This window comes from Ochotona curzoniae, unplaced genomic scaffold (genome assembly GCF_017591425.1).
Source record: "Ochotona curzoniae isolate NIBS_2020 unplaced genomic scaffold, NIBS_Ocur_1.0 contig_3819, whole genome shotgun sequence".
Classification (NCBI taxonomy): Eukaryota; Metazoa; Chordata; class Mammalia; order Lagomorpha; family Ochotonidae; genus Ochotona; species Ochotona curzoniae.
Genome location: NW_024466004.1, coordinates 13,005,274 through 13,027,083, shown reverse-complemented (window position 1 = coordinate 13,027,083; position 21,810 = coordinate 13,005,274). Strand labels below are relative to the sequence as shown.

Below are 21,810 nucleotides of genomic sequence, written 5' to 3'. Positions count from 1 at the left end.
CCTCCCCAATTTTTTTAAAAATTAAAAAAAAAAACTCGTTACAAAAACTTGTTTTGTTCAAACAAAGGTAGTTTATTGTTTTGTTTCCTTCATAGACGATCCTGGCCTTATATATGCATATTAGATTTTCCCAAAATTTCTTTTTTGCAAATGGATCTTTCTTAATAGTTAAGAACATAAAAATTCTTAAATTCCTAAAGAAAACCAATTTGAAAATAAATAATTCTTGCTTGAAGCAAATAATCAGTTATCTCTTCTGCATGCATAAAGTTATATCTGTATTACGTGAATATATGTTTAGTGCTTTTAATTCAAATTCAGTTATTTTATATAAAACCTGGACCATGGTTTCTTAGTGTTTTTGTGTTCTTATTTTATATTGTTTCTGATATATCACATATAGCTTTATCATATAGTTTCTTTTTTGTATTGGTAAGTTTAACCAAACTCTGGATTTCACATGACTGTTTTAAGGTTGTCTTTCTTCTGGGGAATTGGGATGAATTTCTACATGGAAATAGCAAAGATGAGAGCTGGGAGAAGACTCTGGGCTCACTTAATAGAGAAAATGTTCCAGCCTAAGGACTCTAAATCTCTTCTTCTACGAGCACATTGTCAGACATCAGGATGGTCCCTTACTGAACAGGTATGCTTGGAAGCAGAGCTGCCAGGCGGTGACTGCTCTGGCGGTTAACACGCTGGTGAAGATGCACATGTTATTTATGCAAGGGGTTGGGTTTGCTACCCACCCTTGTCTCCTGACTCCAATCTTTGTGATAATGAAGACATGGTGGGTCACAGTGATAGTTCAGATAATTGAGTTCTGCCCCCCCCACTCCCCTCGTGGGAGTCCTGCGTTAAATTCTTGTATCCTAGCTTTGGCCCTGCTCTCATTTGAGGAGTGAACCAGATTTGAGATTTCTCTGTCTCTTTTCCTTTCCCTACTTCTCAAATCAATTTTTAAAATAAAATAAATACTAGATTTTAAATAAATAGAGACTTTAATAAAGTTACTCTTTTAAGCAACAATGGGATAGTCAGGAGCCCTGCATCCTAGATATTTTCGGGCCTTTGATTTGTAGTTACCCATATTGTAACAAGTAATCTGGGCTCCCTCTAGTGGTTAGTAGTATAAAGATCACTGAAGTCAAATTGGTGCCCTTTTTCCTATCTAAAAAGTTTGGTGTGGGAGGTTGTAGCTGAAGATCTCATAGGGGTGCCAGTTTGTGTCCTGTGCTTTAATCTGTTTCTATAATTTTTAATTTATTATTTATTTGAAAGGTAAAATTCAAGAGCGTGAGTGGCAGAGGTTTACTCCCTAAATGGCTGTAACAGCTGGAGCAGGGCTGTCCCAAGGCCAGGAGGTCCTTTTGTGTCTCCAGCATGGGTCCAGGGTTCCCAGTCATTGGACCAGTCTCCTGCTTTCCCAGTTACATTGGCAGGAAACCTGGTCTGAAGTAGAGCGGCCTGGTTTTGAATCAGAGCACATAGGAGATGCCAGCGGTACAGCTGGTGGCTTTATCCACCACCTGGTTAATCTACCTGTAAGCACTACCATATCACAGGGTTGCTGATTCCCTGCTTGTGGCCTGGGAAAGTAACAGAAGAGGGCCCAAAAACTCAGGAACCTGCACCTGTGTGGCAGACCTGGAAGAAGCTCCTGGCTCCTGGCTTCACATCGGCTCAGCTCTGTCTGTAACAGCCATTTTGGGAGTGAGCCAGCAGGTGGAAGATCTTTGTCTTTCCTTCTTTAACTCTGCTTTTGAGAAAAAAATAAATTTTTTAAAAAAAGGTATATTTTGGGCCCGGCGCGGTGGCGCAAGTGGTTAAAGGTCCTCGCCTTGCACGCCCGGGATCCCATATGGGCGCCGGTTCTAATCCCGGCAGCCCCGCTTCCCTTCCAGCTCCCTGCCTGTGGCCTGGGAAAGCAGTTGAGGACGGCCCAAAGCTTTGGGAACCTGCACCCGCGTGGGAGACCCGGAAGAGGCTCCTGGCTTCAGATCGGCATAGTATCGGCCCGTTGCGCTCACTTGGGGAGTGAATCATCCTCTCTGTCTCTCCTCTCTGTACATCTGCCTTTCCAATAACAAAATAATAAAAATAAATCTTTAAAAAAAAAAAGGTATATTTTGTAATATACTAATGATAGAGTAGGCATAAGAAGTATTTCATATTTGAGAGGACTATAAGAGGCAATGTTTTATTGCCTCAAAATAGATTAAATCTTTGGCCTCTTAATTTTAGTTCTGATTTGTTCACTAAGATGGTAATTTTATTAAGTATTCAGAAACCTAATATAGATATTGGTATAGAGAATATAAATCAGTCATGGGTAATGATACTGTTTTTATAGCTACAGGAACTATCAACTGTTTGCTTATTTTGTTTCTTCACAAACACTTTAGGATCCTTACAATAATATTGTCCGCACTGCAATAGAAGCGATGGCAGCTGTGTTTGGCGGGACTCAGTCCTTGCACACAAACTCTTTTGATGAAGCTTTGGGTTTGCCTACTGTGAAAAGTGCTCGGATTGCCAGGAACACTCAAATTATCATTCAAGAAGAATCTGGGATTCCCAAAGTGGCTGACCCTTGGGGAGGCTCGTACATGATGGAGTGCCTCACTAACGATGTTTACAACGCCGCTTTGAAGGTCAGTTTTCAAGGAAGCTTTTGAAGCAGCTTCCTATGCTTGTTCTTGAAGTGCTCCCATCCCGTCCTTGCTTGAATTGGTTTCTCTCTGGGCATAGGTCCTGAACTTCTCTGTGACTATCCTGAGAATATCTTTACACTCTCTCTAGGATGAAATTTTTTTAAAGATTTATTAATTTTTATTACAAAGTCAGATATACAGAGAGGAGGAAAGAGAGAGAGGAAGATCTTCCATCTGATGATTCACTTCCCAAGTGAGCGCAATGGCTGATGCTATGCTGATCCGAAGCCAGGATCCAGGAACTTCTTCCGGGTATCCCACACGGGTACAGGGTCTCAAAGCTTTGGACCATCCTCGACTGCCTTCCCAGGCCACAAGCAGGGAGCTTGTGAATGGGAAGTGGAGCTGCCGGAATCAGAACCGGTGCCCATATGGGATCCTGGCACGTTTAAGGCAAGGACTTCAGCTGCTAGGCCATGCCGCCGGGCCCTGGGATGAATTTTAAATTCTGTTATGACACTCATATAGCAGCAACCTCCAAAAATGGTATAAGAGATCAATTATTTAAATTTTCTGTTTGGAAATTTCCATGTTCGTTCTTATACTTGATTCATAGTCTGATTCGGCTTGAAATTGTTTCCACTCAGAAATTTCAAAGTTTTCTAATACAGTTTGTATTGTCTCTTTTTTGTGTTTTCTTTGTTTTAACTGCTTTTAGTCTGTAGGCTTGCTGTTTACTATACAGCTTTTTATTTCAGTGAAGTATCTCACTGTTGCCTTCCCTGTGTTTCTTGGGATTTCATTCAGAAAGTAAACTTCAGTTCTTCTCACAGAATCAGGAAGGCAATTGCAAGTACTCAAGTTGTCTCAGTCTCCTTCTCTTCAGTTTCCCATCCGGCCATATCTTCCTTGAAATCTGATAGATTCTTTCTTGAATTCTTCAGGGAAAATTAAGTTTGATCTTCTTTTCTACTTCTTTTGTTCTTTCCTACCGCTTCTTTTCTGTCATCAAATATGAAACTGATTGAAGGTTTAGATTGTTCCTGGTTTCATTAAAGAAGGAGTTACACCCTTTCTCTTTCTCAAATCAAAAGTACAATTCCATTTTGAAACATATTTTGTCTTGGTTTATGTAACTAAAGGTAACTGAGAACATTGGTGCTGTCTGCACTTTCCTCCCACGTTTTGAATGAGACGACTGTGTTTTCCAAAACATGAGGGGTCTTCAAAAAGTCCATGGAAAATATGTGTTACGACAAGAATTTGTAGATTTCAAATATTTTTTTTTGCAAAAAAAAATATCTTTCAATTCCTTCTGTGAACTTCTTGAAGCACCTTTGCTTGTTTTTTTTTTTTATGTGTAACTTTGAACATAGAAATCCCAGATGGTGCCATCAATGTTTATTGTGAAACATTAACTTATCATTTTATTAGGGTAACTATACAACATTCATAAATAATTCATGCACTTTAGAAAAATTTGATGTTTTCCTTTGGTTTTATTAATCTGCTTTTTTCTTTTTAGCTCATCAATGAAATTGAGGAAATGGGTGGAATGGCTAAAGCTGTTGCCGAGGGAATACCTAAACTCAAGATTGAAGAATGTGCCGCCCGAAGACAGGCTAGAATAGATTCTGGTAAGAAAGTGAAACAAATGATACATGAGAGCTAGGATTTAAAAATATGATTTTGCTTGACCCGGATACTTCATAAGTTGGTGGAGAGTAAGGAGTCAGGTGGTGCGGCAGGAAAAGCTGCTGTCTGTGATGCCCCAATTGTGTCTGAGTCTTCACTGCACTTTGGATTCATCTGCCTGCTAACGTGCCTGGGAAGGCAGCGCGAGATGGCCTCTCTGCAGGAGCCTGGCAGAGGATCCTCGGTCTTGTCCCAGACCTAGCTATAGTTGTCATTTTTGGAGTGAACCGGTAGAAGGAGATTGCTCTCTGTTAATCTGCCTCTCAAATAAGTAAATGCATAAATAAATAAATCAGTAAAACCTCGAAAGTCTCTGGGGAAGAGAATTAAAAGATGATTTATTTTCATGCAGAAATTTTTGAAATTCATATATGTGAAGGACTTCAAAAAAGTTTATGGAAAATGCTTATTATTTAAAAAGCATATATGCATTTTACATTTCTTGCACCAAAATATATAATTTAATTTGTTTTTGCAAAAATGTTGAGATATTGTCATGTACGTTGTAAGTGGATGGCACCAGTGTTTTGACGATAACCTCAATGACTCTTGATAGTCATCGTATTGTGTTTGGAGATATTCATTGATTCAGTTCAACAACAATGCTTATTTAAAAATAGTGTTTTTAAAAATAATACTTTAAATATTTAAAAAAATAGTTATTGGCTGTAACATAATTCCAGATACTGTTAGAGAATTAACCTTTAACCAAAAATATTTCTACCTTATAAATCTTAGTTGATTACTAAGTTAATTACTGCTTTGATTGTTTGAAGTTTTTTTTTTTTTTTAATTTACTGATTTTTATTGGAAAGACCAACTTCCAGAGAGAAAGAGAGACAGAGAGGAAGAGCTTTCATACTCTACTCCCCAGATGGCATCAAGGCTGGAGCTGAGCTAATCCAAAGCCAGGAGCCAGGAGCCTCGTTTGGGTCTCCCATGTGGGTGCAGTGTCCCAAGGCTTTGGGCCATCTTCCTCTGCTTTCCCAGGCCAGGATATGAACCGGTGGCTCTATGGGGTCCTGACACTTGTAGGGGGAGTATTAGTTGAACAGTTGTGCTGGGCCTCTGATTGAAGAGAGTTTACCAGAAAGTCTCAGAAACTGGTTGGGAGAATACTACAAGTTTTACTCTACAGAGATTTCTTAGTGTGTTTTTGAGTGGCCGAGTGACAGAAAGAAGTAGAAAGATAGGCCAGCTAGATATGCACCCAGATGCTCTCCCAGCTGGGGCTAGCCAGAGTGAAACCAGAAGTCCAGAAGCCCATGGAACCTTCCACATTGGTGTCAGGCACTCAAGTAACTGTGATATCATTTAGTGCCTTCCCAGGCTTGTTGGCAGGTGCTGGATCAGAAGTGGAGGCGCCAGGTCTCGACCCTACATTTAGATATAAAATGCAATTGTTCCCGGCACCTGCTTAACCTGCGACACTGGCCCCTTATGTGCAATTGAGTATATTCCTTTTCTCCTTATGGTCCCAGGCTAGATTGGACTTTGCTGATCTGTATTGCAGTTTTACTGAGAGTAAGGAGAACCACCTAAGATTAAACTTGTCATTAGAGTGTGACTGTAGGCAGTTGCTTATAAATAGAATCAACATGCTACTTTCTTTTTGGGAAATTAATAGGTTCTGAAGTAATCGTTGGAGTCAATAAGTACCAGTTGGAAAAAGAAGAATCTGTAGAAGTCCTGGCAATTGATAACACTTCAGTGCGTAACAAGCAGATTGAAAAAATCAAAAAGGTATTCACAGCTATTTTTGTTTGGTATTTTTGTGTTCTAGGAACTGGATAAGTCCTTACATTGTCCTACTTACTCCTTATGACAATGCATGAGATTGTTTTTATTTCCTATCATATTAAAGATAAGAAAACTAAAGAAGAAACTGACAAATTTGCTCAGGATAAGTAATTTTGGCAGCCAGAATTCAATCCAGCCTGTTAATTAGTTAAGGGAAACTTGAAATATAACTAAATATTCTGTAAAAGTTCTATTTTTCCCCCTTTAGTAATCTTCAGTGTTTCTTCAAGATACTTTATGTAATTGACCCATTTGTTTCTGGTGTCTTTCTGCTCTAGGAAAAAACAAAGGCCTAAAGCGTGCTTGGGAAAATCAGAAATGTAACTACTTTGCTTGTTTCTGATTTATCAGGGCTCTATCAAACTAATATTACTTTAGAAAACCCTGGGTCAATAAATTCACCAAATGAATGAATTTCCTTCGTTCTATATTATTCTTTTTCTTTTTAACATTTATTTATTTATGTGAAGCACAGGGTTACCAAGAGGATGGGGCAGACAGAAGAGAGAGGAGGAACGGTGCAGTGGTTCACTTCCCAAATGACTCCCAAATGACTGCCGTGGCCTGGGCTGGGCCAGACCGAAGCCGGGACCCGGACCTCCCTGGGGGCTCCCATGTGGGTGTAGGGGCCTTAGGACTTGAGTGCAGTGGCAGGGAGATGACTCAGAGGAGGAGTAGCCAGGACTCAGACTAGCACCCAGAAATGGGATACCAGTGTTGCTGCTGGCGACTTAGCCCACCACACCAGAATGCCTGCCCCCTTTCATTTTTTGTCTCTTATTTTTGAGGTTGGGATTGTTGAACAAGTCTGTTTAGTATATGTCAGGGCCCAATCCTACCTGTGTACTTGTCCTTTTGCTTCAGATCAAAGCCAGCAGGGATCAAGCGGTGGCTGAACGCTGTCTTACGGCACTAACGGAATGCGCTGCCAGTGGAGATGGGAATATCCTGGCTCTTGCGGTGGATGCAGCTCGTGCAAGGTAAAGCTGTGTAGGTGTGGAGATCTCCGAATTCTGGAACGTGGCCTTTGTAGTTTTTTTTTTTTAATAAAACTTTGAGCATATAAACCATGTAAATCCAAAAGGAAAATAATGAAAATCGGAATCAATGTGATTCTAATTTCCCTTATGTATCTGTACATCTATAATGTTTATGTACTTGGAATTTAGTGCATACAAAATCTGTGTGTTTTACCATGTTTTAAGGCATTTGAAGCTATTTTTGCAAGTTGAAATTTGCAAGTTGAAATTTGCTGTGTTTATATCGTCATGTTAACGTTTGTAATCTTGATATTTCAATAAGTATATGGCTGGGCACATTTATCTGAAATTTTATGGGAAGAACTTACCCTGTCATTGCTTCTGAATTATTTTCAATCATAAAGCAACCAAAAAAAGACCAACTTCGTTCTTCCTTTTTTAAAAAAGTCATTTATTGTTTCAGGAGTAGAGTACTTTTCACAGTGTTGTGTCTCCTGTTGACATTTTTCCCCATTGCATCTGCTTTCTTTTTTTTTTTTAAAGATTTATTTTATTTTTTTTATTGGAAAGGTGGATATACAGAGAGGAGAGACAGAGAAGAAGAGCTTCCGTCTGATGATTCACTCCCCAAGTGAGCACAAGGGTCGATGCTATGCTGATCCGAAGCCAGGAGCCTCTTCCGGATCTCCCACGCGGGGGCAGGGTCCCAAAGCTTTGGGCCGTCCTCGACTGCCTTCCCAGGCCACAGGCAGGGAGCTGGATGGGAAGCGGGGCTGCTGGGATTAGAACCGGTGCCAATATGGGATCCCGGGCGTGCAAGGCGAGGACCTTAACCACTTGCACCACCGCGCCGGGCCCGCATCTGCTTTCTCTCAGATTGCACCATCTTCACCAAAGCTCCTTTTTTGAGTGGAATGTGCTGAAAGATTCACTTCTTATGAAAAAGCATTAGTGGGAGTCATTTATGTTTTTTAACACTTTTTTTGAGTTGTATTCATTTGTTTATTTTATTTGAATGGCAGAGTTACACAAAGAGGAAGAAACAGAGAGAAAGATCTTCCATCCACTGACTCATTCTCCAAATGGCTACACTGGCCAAAACTAAGCCAATGTGAAGCCAGGAGCCAGGAGCTTCTTCCAGGTCTCGCATATGGGTACAGCTCGCAAGGATTTCAGCCATTGTTCTCTGCTTTGCCCAAGCCACAGGCATGGAGCTGGATAGGAAGTGGGGAACAGCCAGGACTGAAACTGGCACCTATATTGGAAGCCAGCATTGGCAGGCAGATGGTTAGCCTGTTGAGCCACTGTACTTGTCCCCATATTGATTTGTATTTTTAAATGGTGAATTATTCAGTAACCTTCAGATACTTCTCTACTTGAAGTTTTAAGTTCATTCAATTACTTCTGGTTGACTAGTATTGAAAAGAGAGTATAATACGTAAAGACATCAAGCATTGCTTTTTCATAAGCACTATCAGGAAAGGTATTTCCATAATAAATTAAAAACTTTATTTAGGTTTTTGACCCCTATTTTCTACTTGTATAATAAAGTATGTTTAATTGAATTGATTATTAAATATCTTTACTTGAAACTAATGTTATTGGAACCTGCATCTACTATTTTAGATGTACAGTTGGAGAAATCACAGATGCCATGAAGAAGGTGTTTGGTGAACATAAAGCTAGTGACCGTATGGTAAGCGGAGCCTATCGCCAGGAATTTGGAGAAAGTAAAGAGATAACATCTGCTATAAAGAGGTAAAATGTCAGATTTTTCTTAAAGCCATAATTTATTTTTTTGTTAACACAATTACCTCGACTCTGCTGGAGTTTAGCTTTGTCATGCACAGCCTGGAAAATATTTGAATTGACTTTCCTATCATTCTGTAGTTTTGGTAAAACTAATAAATGTTAATTAGAGCATTTATATTGAATATAGTGAATTATGCACAATGGTTATTAAAATATACAATTTATACATAATTCCTTAAATATGCATTATATACATTTCATTTATAATATATAATATATGATTATACATGCATCGATTATTCACTAACAGGTGAAACGTTGATGGCATTTTTGGTGAATGATAATCTGTATAAGTTAAAGTAATTCTATGATACTGTAACAGGACTGGAAGATTTCTGTCTTCCCATGATGTCTTTCTTCTGGACATTAGCATGTTACTTACATGTGCATGGCAGTACGGATTTAGGTTTTCTACCAATCATAGAAAAACACAGCATAATATTATAACAGTATATAATACTGGATAAATAGTACAAACAACTATGTTACTGATTTTTGTGGTTTTAAATCAGTTTTTCCATTGTACTTCTGCTTTGAAAAATGTTTACTCTAAAACTGTTCCATGTTATGCAGGCAGCAGCTGCATATGTAAGTACGTTAGAAAATTTGTGGGAAAATGAAATTAAAACATAAGTTTATTTTAGCACAAGAAACTGAAATTCACATATAATTTTTCTATAATATGCAGTTTTGATGAGGTTTTCGAGGATTCCTTCTTTATCTTGTGTTTATAGTTTCACTAATTTGCATCAGTTGACATTGTGCTTGATTTAATGCTGAGTTGTCTGGTTTATCACAGCCAGAGAAGCAATAAACTATACCATATGTATACATTCAAATGAATGTTTTAACAGAAATAAAAAGTTTTTACATTGTATGCAAGTTTGTCACTTTAAACGAGCAAACTATTTGTGAAAATGACGTTTCAGTCAGCTAGGAAGAATTCACATTTGTGAGGAGTAAGTGTGATGTGAGCGATTTAGAAGAACCAGCGAGGGACATGTGCTTAGGTTAATGGTCAGGGTGTCTGGATACCACACTCAAGTGCCTGGACTTCTCCAGCTGCACCTCCTGGCTTCAGTTTACTACCAGTGTAAGTGCTGGGAGGCAGCGATGGTGACTTCAGTAACTACGTTCCTGCCAATAGAGACCTGGACTGCATTCCAGGATCTGACTCTGGCTGCAGCCCAGCCTTTGTAATTGCAGACATGTGCGGGGGGTGGGGGGGGGGGGGTTAGCAAGCCGTGGGAACTCTCTTTCTGCCTCTGAGACAAACACAAAATGGCCAATGGGGCCCACATTATATGTGAGTGATGACAGGGTATGTATGCTGCCTTTCAAACTTTCAGTGGGAGATGGTGAATGCTTTCGGGCTTGAATGCAGGCTTTGACATATTAATGATACACAAGTAAGCCAATGAGTACTTTTAAGTAAACTTGAAAGGTTTTTCTATGTATGAATTATAGGTTTTAAGTCTACCATTGAAAAGATCATATTTAACTGTTGTCTTTTACAATGTTTCTTAGGGTTCATAAATTTATGGAACGTGAAGGTCGCAGACCTCGTCTTCTTGTGGCAAAAATGGGACAGGATGGCCATGACAGAGGAGCAAAAGTCATCGCTACCGGATTTGCCGACCTTGGTTTTGATGTCGATATAGGTCCTCTTTTTCAGGTACTAAAATTGTTGGGGACAATTTCCAAGGGTATGCCTTAAGTCACTTAAATGTAGAGAAATTAACATAGAAGAAAAAGATAGTTTTTAAAGTTATCAATGAATATATTTTTTTAAAAATTCAATTTATTTCTTCATGTATATTGCTTTAATTATGACAGAAGTAAAACTTTAAATAATTATGACAGAAGTAAAAGTTAAATTTAGTTCATGTTAATTTTTTTTTAAGGTTTTGTATTATTTGAAAGATAGAGTTGCTGAGAAAGAAAGAGAGTGAGAGATCGCTCTCTTGTCTGTTTTCTTCCCAAATGGCTGCAATGTTTGGGCTTGGCCAGGCTGCAGCCAGGAGCCTGGAGGCCTTCTAAGTTTCCCATCTGTGTGCAAAGAGCCCAAACACTTGGGCCATCTTCTGCTGCTTTCCCAGAGGCCATTTTCAGGGAGGCTGGCTCAGAGGTAGAGTACCTAGCTTTCCTACTGGAGCCCTCCTGGAATACCAGTGTCCGGGAAGTAGCTTCAAAATTTTTATGAGGATTCTGAAACTGAAAATTGGCCCAGAAATCTTCATGCACTCTTTAAGAAGTAGTTAATGCTTTGAGGGAAAGAGAACAGACATGGGCTTGGTAGAAAGTATTTTTAAAAAGGAAGTCAAACAATAGTCTACTCAGTTCCTCGGGTTTTATTCTATTCGCCTCAGTTTTTCTTTAGTCACAAAATGTTAAGCTCATAAAAATCAGTTGTTGCAATGAACCTAAAATTCTCTGCAAGTGATAACACAGTGCTCATTCTGCTACAGTGAAGTATCTTGGGCAGTTTTATTTTTTCCCCCTCTAACATACACATTTATTGTCACAATTCTAGAGGTGTCTTAAGAATGATGTGCGGAAAGAAAGATACCAGTGGATCCTTCTGAAGGATATACTCTAGGCCTTCTCTTAGCTTCTGCAAATTCTGTCATATATGGCTTTAGAATTCAAGCCAGAGAATTCCACGAGGAACTCTAAATTCCTCGTGGAGTTTTCCCTATGTGATTGGCTCTGTCTGTATTCTGCTACCTTTTTTAAAAAAAAATGTTTTCAGTACTAAGAGAACAGATATTTTGCTTCCCGAAGATACAGTTCCAAGAAGGCAACTTTTGCACTTCCCTCGCTCGCTTGCTCCCGTGCCCCAGCACCTCTACTTCCACTGGCTTCATCAGGTTTTGCAGAAATATGATTTGGATCCACTCTATAGTAAGGCTTCATTTTCCACTAATTATAAGAAATAACAACTAAAAAGTAGGACCGAACCAGTTCCATTGAATTACAAACTCAGCTAAAAAGGACAATCATATCCCACAGTGACCATCTCATTTGTATGTGTGTATATGTGTATGCATGCATATATATGTATAGTATCCTATATTAGCTGCCACATAGAAAAATATATTTATCTATTTGAGACTTATTCAACTAAGCAAAATAATTTCCAGTTTTATCCATTATGTTGGGTAAAACAGGACTCATTCTGTTTCCGACCGAGCAGAATTCCATAGTGCATACACACATTTCTTTATCCAGTTATCTGAGCTGATTCTGTATCTTAGCTGTTGTGAATGAGCTGGAATAAATAGATACAAATAACTCTCTCATATGCTGATTGCTTTCTTTTGGCAAATTCCCAGGAGTGGAATTTCCAAGTCATAAGGTATATGCCTTTTTCAGATCTCTGAGGCATCTCTCTACTGTCATTCATAAAAGCTGAACCAGCTGGTATTTCCACCAAAAGTGGATTAGGACATCTTTTATCTTGCCTTGTTGTTAGTATTTACTGTTTGATTTTCACATGATAGTCATTCTGTCTGGGCTGAGGTGAAGCCTGCTTTTGACTTTCACTGTGCGGTTTCTGCCTTCATATTCTTTTATAATCATGACTGTCATTTTCTGTTACTGTGTGTAGCACATCCCTAGGAATCATTTGTGAGGCTGGGCAAGACGTGGCAGAGTCTGTCAATTTCTGTGTGTTTAGAATGTCTGTATTTCACCTTCAATTATAAATGGGTATGGTAGTCTGGGTTAGCAGTTTCTTTCTTTTAGGCCATGGACCACATCCATCAGTTCTGTTCTGTTCTATAGGATGTCTGCTGAGAAACCAGTTGTTAGTGTAATTGAGAATCCTCTGAAGATAAAATGGCTTGTCTCCCACACGTGTGAGAATCTGTCCTTTGTGTTTTACTGTTGACTGTTGAGGCTCTTTTCTGATTGTGTCTATCTGGAAGTCCATGTGCCTCCTGTACTTCTTATATATCTGTCTCTTTCTCCATATTAGGGAATTTTTTTTTTTCATAATGTCATTGATAGGCATTCCAATCCAATCTCTTTCCATGCCTTCAGGAACATGTAAGATATGCCTGTTTGGAAAGACAGGGAGAGATCTGGTAAGAATGAGAGGGAAAAGGCACAGTAATACACTTTTGGCCAGAATTTAAATTAATGTCATCATTTTGGAAGACATTGTGGAGATTCCTCAGAAATCCTAAAGCAGGCATATCATGTGATCCAGTTATACACTCCTTGAAATAAAATCAACATCTGAAAAATTGATTTGTCCCCTCTCATTTATTGCAGCTCATTGCACTATAGCTAAGATCATTCCAGCTGGCGTCCATGTTGCAAGCAGAGGATTAGTTTACTGAGCCATCATGCCCGAGCCCCAAAACTCTTTACACGAAAACATCTTATACTGAAAGATTTATCTACTTCAAATTTATCACAGAGCATATACTAGCTTCTGAGTGGAATGTGACACAAGTTTGCACTCAGGATATGTTTTCTGACACAGGGGTTTACCAACCAAGCATGATAGTTAGAATATTGAAAGAATGAAATCTGCAGGCACATTTTATGTGAAAGCACTTAAGTACATGTAAATTACCAGGGCTGTGTCGCAGACTCATCATTGCTGACCACGGATCTGATCTTGGACCACTCAGCTAATAAGAGACCGCTTGAACATGTCCTCTGCGATTTCATGTTCCAGCATGGAGACTCAGTTAGTAAATGCAAAGCACACCATTTTTCTCGTCCCTTCGTTTTCTTATGCACTTGCTTTAGTGCTGTAGTCCCTTAGCGAGTTTCTGTAGTTCTCATAAAGGTATTTTGATTCACATATTACTGTTAACCAGGAATCTCCATGGAACAGTGATTTGGAACTCCTGAGTCTTCCACATTTTACTGACATCACACTTGCCAATCATATTTTAAAGACCAGGACTCAATTTTTTTTTTTTAAATTGCTTATCTGTGTGAGTTACACACAGAGAGGTAGTGAGAGAGAGAAAAGGAGAGACAGAGGAGCAGAATTCTCATCCACTGGCTTGTTGTTGAAATGGCTGCAGGGGCCAGGACTGTGACAGGCTGAGGCCAGAAGCTTCCTCCAGATATCTTGTATGTGTGCAGGAATGTGTGCCGTCTTCTATTGCTTTCCCAGGTGCATTGGGGAACCGAATCAGAAATGTAGCAGCCAGGACTCAAACCAGTGACCATAGGGGATGTTAGCACTGCAGGTGATTGCTTAACCTGCTCATCCACAGCACCACCCCCTGTTTAGTTTTTTACATTGCACTTTGGGTTAAGTCTTTTACTTCCTCATAGACATTGTAAAATATTGACTTATGATACACAGCCATCCAATAAACATTAATAACAAAATTAATAGATGCGCATTAAAGAGAATGTAATGAGAACTATTCGTTTCTCTGTATTTCTTCTGGTTCTGGAAGATTCTGTGTGGAGGAGGTGTTTTGTTTTGGTCTTAGACCAAGTAGATGAATTTTAATTCTTGGAACTAACAGAATTAATGTTAGTTATGTTAATAATGTGAGTGCAATTTACAGTTTGATAATGGTGAAAGATTCAGTGATCTTTATGTCAGTGAGGACAGTCTTGGAACATTCGCTTAAGTAGTCAAACGCTTTTAAAACAAAATCTTCTTTCTTCTGATCACTGCCCAGAGGTAAACAATGGCTTGTTTATTTCCTTTCTGATTGTTTAGACTCCCCATGAAGTGGCCCAGCAGGCTGTGGACGCAGATGTACATGCTGTGGGTGTGAGCACACTGGCTGCCGGTCACAAAACCCTGGTGCCCGAACTCATCAAAGAGCTCAACTCCCTGGGACGGCCAGATATTCTTGTCATGTGTGGAGGGGTGATACCACCACAGGTATTCTCTCTCTTACATTTATTTAAATCTATCATGGGAATTCTGGACAATAAAACTTTTATGTAGTTAGAAAGATAAATTTATTATAGATTTGTAGGCAACCTATTTCCTAGTGATTTGTATAAGTCAATTCTGTGGAATCCAAAAATAGATGATGATGTTTATTACTCAAACATTAGTGTAATATGTCATGTGTACTTTTACAGGTTACAAAGATTCCATGAGAGAAAAACTTTCTATCTCTCTTTTTTAAAGATTTATTTATCTTGGGGCCTTGGTGCAGTGAACCAGTGGCTAAATCCTTACCTTGCATGCACCGGGATCCCACATGGGCACCGGTTCATGTCCCAGCTGCTCCACTTCCCATCCAGCCCCATGTTTCCCTCCTCTGGGAAAACGGAGAAGGATGACCTGAGGCCTTGAAACCCTGTACCTGTGTGGGAGAGCAGGGGGAGGGTCTTGGCTCCTGACTTCAGATCAGCTCAGCTCCTGCCATAGTGGTCACTTAGGGAGTGATCAAGTGGACAGAAGATCAGCTTCTCTGTCTTTTCTTTTCTCTGAAGATCTGTCAATCTAATAAAAATTAAAAATAAATTTTTCTAATAAAAATAAATAAAATCTTTTAAGAAAAAAAGATTTATTTATGTATTTATTTTTATTGGTAAGACAGATCCGCAAAGAAGAGACGGAAAGATCTATCTCCTAGTTTATTTCCCAAGTGGCTGCAGTGGCAGGAACTGAGCCGATCTGAAGCCAGGAGCCATGAGCCTCCCCTAGTCCCCCACACAGCTGCAGGGTCCCAAGGTATTGGGCCATCCTCTGCTGCTTTCCCAGGCCACAGAAAAGGAACTGGATGGCAAGTGGAGCAGCCAAGACATGAATCAGCGCCGATATGGGAAGGCAACGCTTGGGGGTGGAGGCTTAACCAATTGAGCCAACACACGTACCCAGGAACGACTTTCTTACTAACTGATAATTTATAATCTCTATCTTGTTCTTACTTAATAGGAGTGAGGGAGAAAGAAGAACATAAAGGTAATAGGCTCTCACAGGTGGACTAGAGAACATTGGTGTATGTAGAGGACAGACTGCACAAGATGGGACTCCTTACCATGGGGACAGAGTGAGTCTTCTAGCTCACGTCTGTCAGGGAGGAATTGTCCTGCTTATTTCCTCCCCTTTTCCGCCTCTGTTTTCCTTCAGAGCTGTGTCAATTACATAGGCTTTTAAAAGCCCCTTCTCATTTTAGCTTGTTTGATTAAGTCATAGTTTTCTTGGAACCAAAAATCATCTAATTGAAAATTATAAGCAGAATGGAGGGAAGGTGGCTATTTAAACAAAAATGTGGGGCCTCTTAGACAGTAAAATGTGTGCTCAATAGCAGTCATTGATGTCATATTAGCATCTGTTGGCCTGGGATTGAGGACACCTCCTATGCACAAGTATTACATTTCGGATCGGGTTAAACATTTACATTACAGCTTCCAGTTTTGTTTTTTAACTTAGAATGGAAAAAAATTTTTGGGTTAAGAGAATTATATAGTCCCCAAGTAAATAATTTATTGGTGCTATATTGGCCTCAGCACTGTAGCAAGGATCTTTCTTTCTTTCTTTCTTTCTTTCTTTCTTTCTTTCTTTCTTTCTTTCTTTCTTTCTTTCTTTCTCTCTCTCTCTCTCTCTCTCTCTCTCTCTCTCTTTCTTTCTTTCTTTCTTTCTCTCTCTCTCTCTCTTTCTTTCTTTCTTTCTTTCTTTCTTTCTCTCTCTCTCTCTCTCTCTCTTTCTTTCTTTCTTTCTTTCTTTCTTTCTTTTCTTTCTTGAGTTATTTATTTCCACTGCAAAGCAGACATACAGAAAGCAGGAAAGACAGAGAGGAAGATCTTCAGTCCAATGATTCTCTCCCCAAGTGATCACAACAGCTGGTACTGCACCAATCCGAAGCTGGGAGCAGGATCCTCCCATGAGTCTCCCACATGGGTGCAGGGTCAGTGGGACTGCCGGGACTAGAACTGGTGGCCATATGGATCCTGGTATGTTCAAGGCCAGGATTTTAGCTGCTAGGCCATTGAGCCATGTCCGGTAGCAAGAATCTTTCAAGTAATATGACCTTATTTCCAAATCTAGAGGTTTTTTCTTTACAATGCTAAATATAGAACACTGAATATTTAATATTTAGGAAATGAGAAAATACAAATGTAGAAGGTCTTGAGGTTGGACATAGAGTGATACTAGTCAAAACTTTCTTTTAATTTCTAACAATATTCATTGTGATGCATTCAACACAAAATTCCTGTTTAAAACATACTTCCCTATTATTTTCATAAATGTATTTAATGTTTGAGAAAATCAAGTGTTTTTCTCCACTGCTGTCTGCCTATGGAATTCTTCTATCTAAATTATTCATGAAGTTTAAAATACCTCAGCTCTTAGGTATGATAATAAAATGTAAGAAGCAAAACACTTAGATAGCAGGAAGTATTTGAACTGAAATATATATTGAGAAAAACATGTAGATCCATTCACATTTTTTTTTCCTGATTGTAGGCAGAGTTACAGAGTGAGAGAGAGAAAGAGATCTTCCTTCACTGGTCCACTCCTCAGATAACCACAAAGGGCTGGGCCAGGCCAAATTCAGCAGCCTGGAATCCCACATGGGTCTCCTGTGGGGTGGCAGAGTCCTTGCCACTTGGGCCATCTGCTGCTTTCAGGGAGCTGGGTTAGAAATAGAGCATCAGGACTTGAACCAGCATCCATATGGGATGCCGGCATCGGGGGCGACTGTTTAACTCACCACAGCAATTCCAGTAAGCTGACATTTTAAAGAGATCTATTTGACACAAGTCATAGTAATCATCTTGATGTTTGAGTTATTTGGAACATTCTAAGAGTTTGTCTTATCTTTTCTTTGGAAGTTAAAATGTAAAGGCCACTTTGTATGGCACACTTCTGTCTCAGTGCTTCTGTACCCTTCTGTTTTCTCTGATTATTTGCTGCTGTGACTCAATAGAAAGTCACTTCGTTTTAAAATCAAAATGCAGTAACATGTATCAGGAGAGTTACTACCTATGTACAGCGTACAGTTTCCACAGCCTCATTAAATAAATAGTCTGTCCTCACGAGTGTGTTAAATAATCAAGAGCTTTCAGCTCTATAAAGGCTGCAGTGACTGCCAGGTACTTGAGGCAAGTTGAGCAACCTCAGAATGCCTTCTTCCATCATGGAACAGACAATGTGGTGCCCCTGGCACAGCAGACTGTAAGACATTCCTACTACAAGATGAGACACCAAAGTATAAACACTAAAATGGACACATGAATATCCTCTATTTAAATTCACTTGGTGCCAACCTTTGACACCTCATTGAAGTACATTTTACCATACTGTGTAAGACCTGGGTTGATCAGAAGCCATTTTTCAACTGCAGTGTTTTGCCTTTCTTTCCCATTTGAGCCCTTGACTCCAAATCCATCACTTGGAAGTGAGGACAGATGATGCAGAGTGCTGTGTGATTAGGAAATACGGAAGGATATTGACTATCAATCTGACCATACCTCATCTGGAGATGATTGTTACTAAAATATTTCACATTGCTTAAGAACAGTGCTGTATTTTGAGCATTTCTGTGGATTTCATGTTTCGTATATAATAGAACATGCTGTGCTCTAAGAAGTTCGTAGACTAGGAAAAGGCAAGTTCTATAAAGTGTTAAGTGGCAATACAAAATTATAGCATTAATAGAATGCTGTAATGATAAAGTAGGGAAAGAAAATAAATAGTTGAGAGATCAACTTATCATCCAAATATGATCACCTGAGCGAGATGCTGGGTGCTATTTAAAAGGTCGATGCAACAATAAACGCTGCCAGGACCTTGTTGCGGTGTACGCACGTGATGACATGACGGGAGAAGAAGCAGGACCCTAATGCATGACCCAAAGTTGAGCTATAGCTACAAGTAATCAGATGAAGAAAGGGTCTGAAGCCCAGGGAAGTATTTGTGGCCTGAGAATATATTCACTCTAGCTTTACTGCTGTTAAAATAACAGTTTTAATAGAATGAATGAGCTAATCTTCATTTACATAAAATCCCTCTTCATCATGAGCCCAGATGCAAAGCACAGCAATTCACTAGTGCAGACAAATTTAGGGGGATGCAGACTTGTGAACTCACACTCTAAAAGGTTTCTAAATGTAATCACAATTAATTTAGGTGATGGCAAGCTCCGGCTTGGAGCTCAAAGTTTTCAGTGAGAGCCAGAGAGCTTCTCACCAACACATCCACAGTAGGGCACCTGGAAAATGGGCAGTGTGTGTGTCGTACTTGAATGTGTGGAGTGGCAGGGTGGTGGTACTGGCTGCGGGAACAGTCCTGATCAAGGAACAAATTTTAGCTGCAAATACCATGAACAGGCCAGTTGAGAAATGCACAGGTATTGGGAATAATACCACAAGGGCATTGTTCATTATTGTTTTGATTTAGTTCCTTGGAATAGGAGTATTTCTGTATTGATTAAACAAACTTTTTTCTTTTCAACAGGATTATGACTTCTTATTTGAAGTTGGTGTTTCTAATGTATTTGGTCCTGGGACTCGAATTCCAAAGGCTGCCGTTCAAGTACTTGATGACATTGAGAAATGCTTGGAAAAGAAGCAGCAATCAGCATAAAATGCTGGTCTCATTTTTTTTTTTCTCCTAAAATGTTCTTTTCATAATAAAAAGAATAAGTTCTTAATTCCAGTTCAGTTTCAACAACTGATACGTACTTCACTCAAAAGCTTTACTCTGAAATTCCTTACTTGCAAGAATATTGTCATGCTATAAGCATGCAGAGTTGCACTTCAAAAGAAATTTAAAATTTTTTAAAAACCCTCCAGAGTAATACTTTATTAGAAAATGGCTCTATATTTACAAATCATGGTGATTATTTATTGGAAATGTTTCTTATACATTTGCTGTTAAGAATTAAGTTTTATCCAACAAAAAAATCTGAGTAGTTCAGTTCTTTAAGTTAGCAATACATTGATTTGAATAGAAGAAAATGAAACTCAGACATTAGCAAAATAATGCCTGTTTGGAAAAGGAATAGTGGAGAATACTTATGTTTAAGCCGATTATGCTTGTAAATTTTAACTACATTATCGGATTTGCAAAACAGGCACAGCAGATTGGAATAGATAAATGGCAGAATATTTCTGCAAGTCTGATTTTACTTGGTTCCTCAGCTTGAGCATGTGACCTTGTTATTGCTGAGGTTGGCTCAAAACTCAGGAGAGTAGATGTTTCTGACAATTCTCTTAAGTACATGTGCTTAGGGTGTTAGTACAGCTTCTCCCAGAGTGACATGCAAGCTGTGAGTGTGTCAGGAAGAGGCCGCCTTGTACAATTTGCTCCCCAATGATAAGCCACAAAAATAAAATATCACAAAGCAATCCTGTGCTATGCTGTTAATAAAATTTGCTTATTTAATAAGGAAAATTGTTTTATTTTCTTAATATCAGATATTAAGTGATAAAACAAATTCTTTTGTAATTTTATATTTTATTACCTTAGAAAATAATCTTTTGCTGGGTATTATGCACACATATAGCTGTGAAAGTTGTAAGCTGCACTGTAACATAGCTTGTTTTAATTTTTAGAACACAAGTATTAGAAAGGTGTTCAGATTATTCCCATTTTACAGATAAGTGGTATGGCTTCAAGTGCAATGATATATTTACTTTAGCATTTTCTTTGCTTTTTCTTATAAAGAAATGCATGTGGATTCAGTAGGTGCTTGGTTTCTGTGATGTGTTCAGTTCTTTTCTAAGCAATATGTGAAATAAATTAATTCTTTAAGGTATTTGTGCCAGTTGACATGTAATGTCTTTGTTTTTTTTTTTTTTAAGATTTATTTATTTTGATTTGAAAGGCAGTTTCAGAAAGAAGTATATAGACAGAAAGCTCTGCCCTTCCATGTGCTGGTTCACTCTCCAAATGGCTGCAGTGGCCAGGGCCGAGCCCACTTGGAGCCAGGAGCTTTTTCTCGGTCTCTCACTTTGGTGCAGGGGCCCAAGGACTACAGCGTCTTGTGATGCTCTTTCAAGCTATAAGCGGGAGCTGGTTCAGAAGTGGAGCAGCCCGGAATAGGACCAGTGCTCATATGAGATATTGGCACCTTAGGTAGAGGATTAGCTTGCTATGCCACTGCAGCAGCCTCATGGTGTGTTTTGAGTTGCCCATCTAGGAAGAAGCACAGCGGCTTGCTGAAAATGGCACCACCAAATGTAATGTTCCAGTAACACTATTGTTTGGAAGCCTGTTTTGAAACATCAGTGCTGTGCCTTTAAGAATTAAATGTGGCCTGACCCTAAGATTCAAGTTTCTTACTGTTATATCTAGACAATATCAAAGTTTTAACACTTAAGCAAAATTTAAATTCCAGAAAATTCCAAAGTAAATTTTACTTTTTATCTGGCTTTCATCGTTGTCCTAATTTTTTGGATGAAAACTTTGGCCACCAAAGATGACACATTTACATATGGTCAGGACCATAACTAGATATTAAAAGAGTTGATATGTGTCTTATGTGTCTTGTACAGGTATCACATTTTCACCAAAAGTAATAGACAATAGCATGAATCAGGAAGACTACTTCCTTCGTTTATTTCTGATGAAAACACGTGGAATGAAAACAGAAGATTCCAGTGATAACTAGAAATCACAATCAAAATATGCTTCACAGAGCAATTTAACTTGTTAAGTATGCGTTAATCCCAGGCCATCACCCGCCTCAGCTCATTAGGCAGCTTGGTTAGAACACCCAGAGACCACATGGCGGTCTTGGTTATCTCATCTTGGAAAAGGTGAGTGCTGTCATGCGTGATGCCAGGAAAAACAACCTTTTACATTCCTATCCAGGATAATCTAGGTATCTTCGCTTGCTTTAGGTTGACAGGCCAATGATGAGTCACTGTGAGAAAGTCACCTACATGGCTCTAAGGGTAAAGGAGCTCAGAGATTA

The 21,810-nt window shown here is 39.1% G+C and overlaps 1 protein-coding gene across 3 annotated transcripts in view; it reads left to right on the top strand.

The window, feature by feature from the left end:
• Window positions 1–20,665, top strand: part of MMUT (methylmalonyl-CoA mutase) — a 30,933-nt gene extending 10,268 nt beyond the window's left edge. For all 3 annotated transcript variants that reach the window (XM_040983513.1, XM_040983511.1, XM_040983512.1), the window contains 9 exons: window positions 475–646; window positions 2,406–2,654; window positions 4,180–4,291; window positions 5,977–6,092; window positions 7,014–7,129; window positions 8,756–8,887; window positions 10,469–10,616; window positions 14,646–14,813; window positions 19,347–20,665. In XM_040983513.1, coding sequence (XP_040839447.1) covers window positions 475–646; window positions 2,406–2,654; window positions 4,180–4,291; window positions 5,977–6,092; window positions 7,014–7,129; window positions 8,756–8,887; window positions 10,469–10,616; window positions 14,646–14,813; window positions 19,347–19,475 — 1,342 coding nt within the window. In that variant the 3' untranslated portion in view covers window positions 19,476–20,665. The remainder of the gene's footprint in view (window positions 1–474; window positions 647–2,405; window positions 2,655–4,179; window positions 4,292–5,976; window positions 6,093–7,013; window positions 7,130–8,755; window positions 8,888–10,468; window positions 10,617–14,645; window positions 14,814–19,346) is intronic.
• Window positions 20,666–21,810: the final 1,145 nt, after the last annotated feature.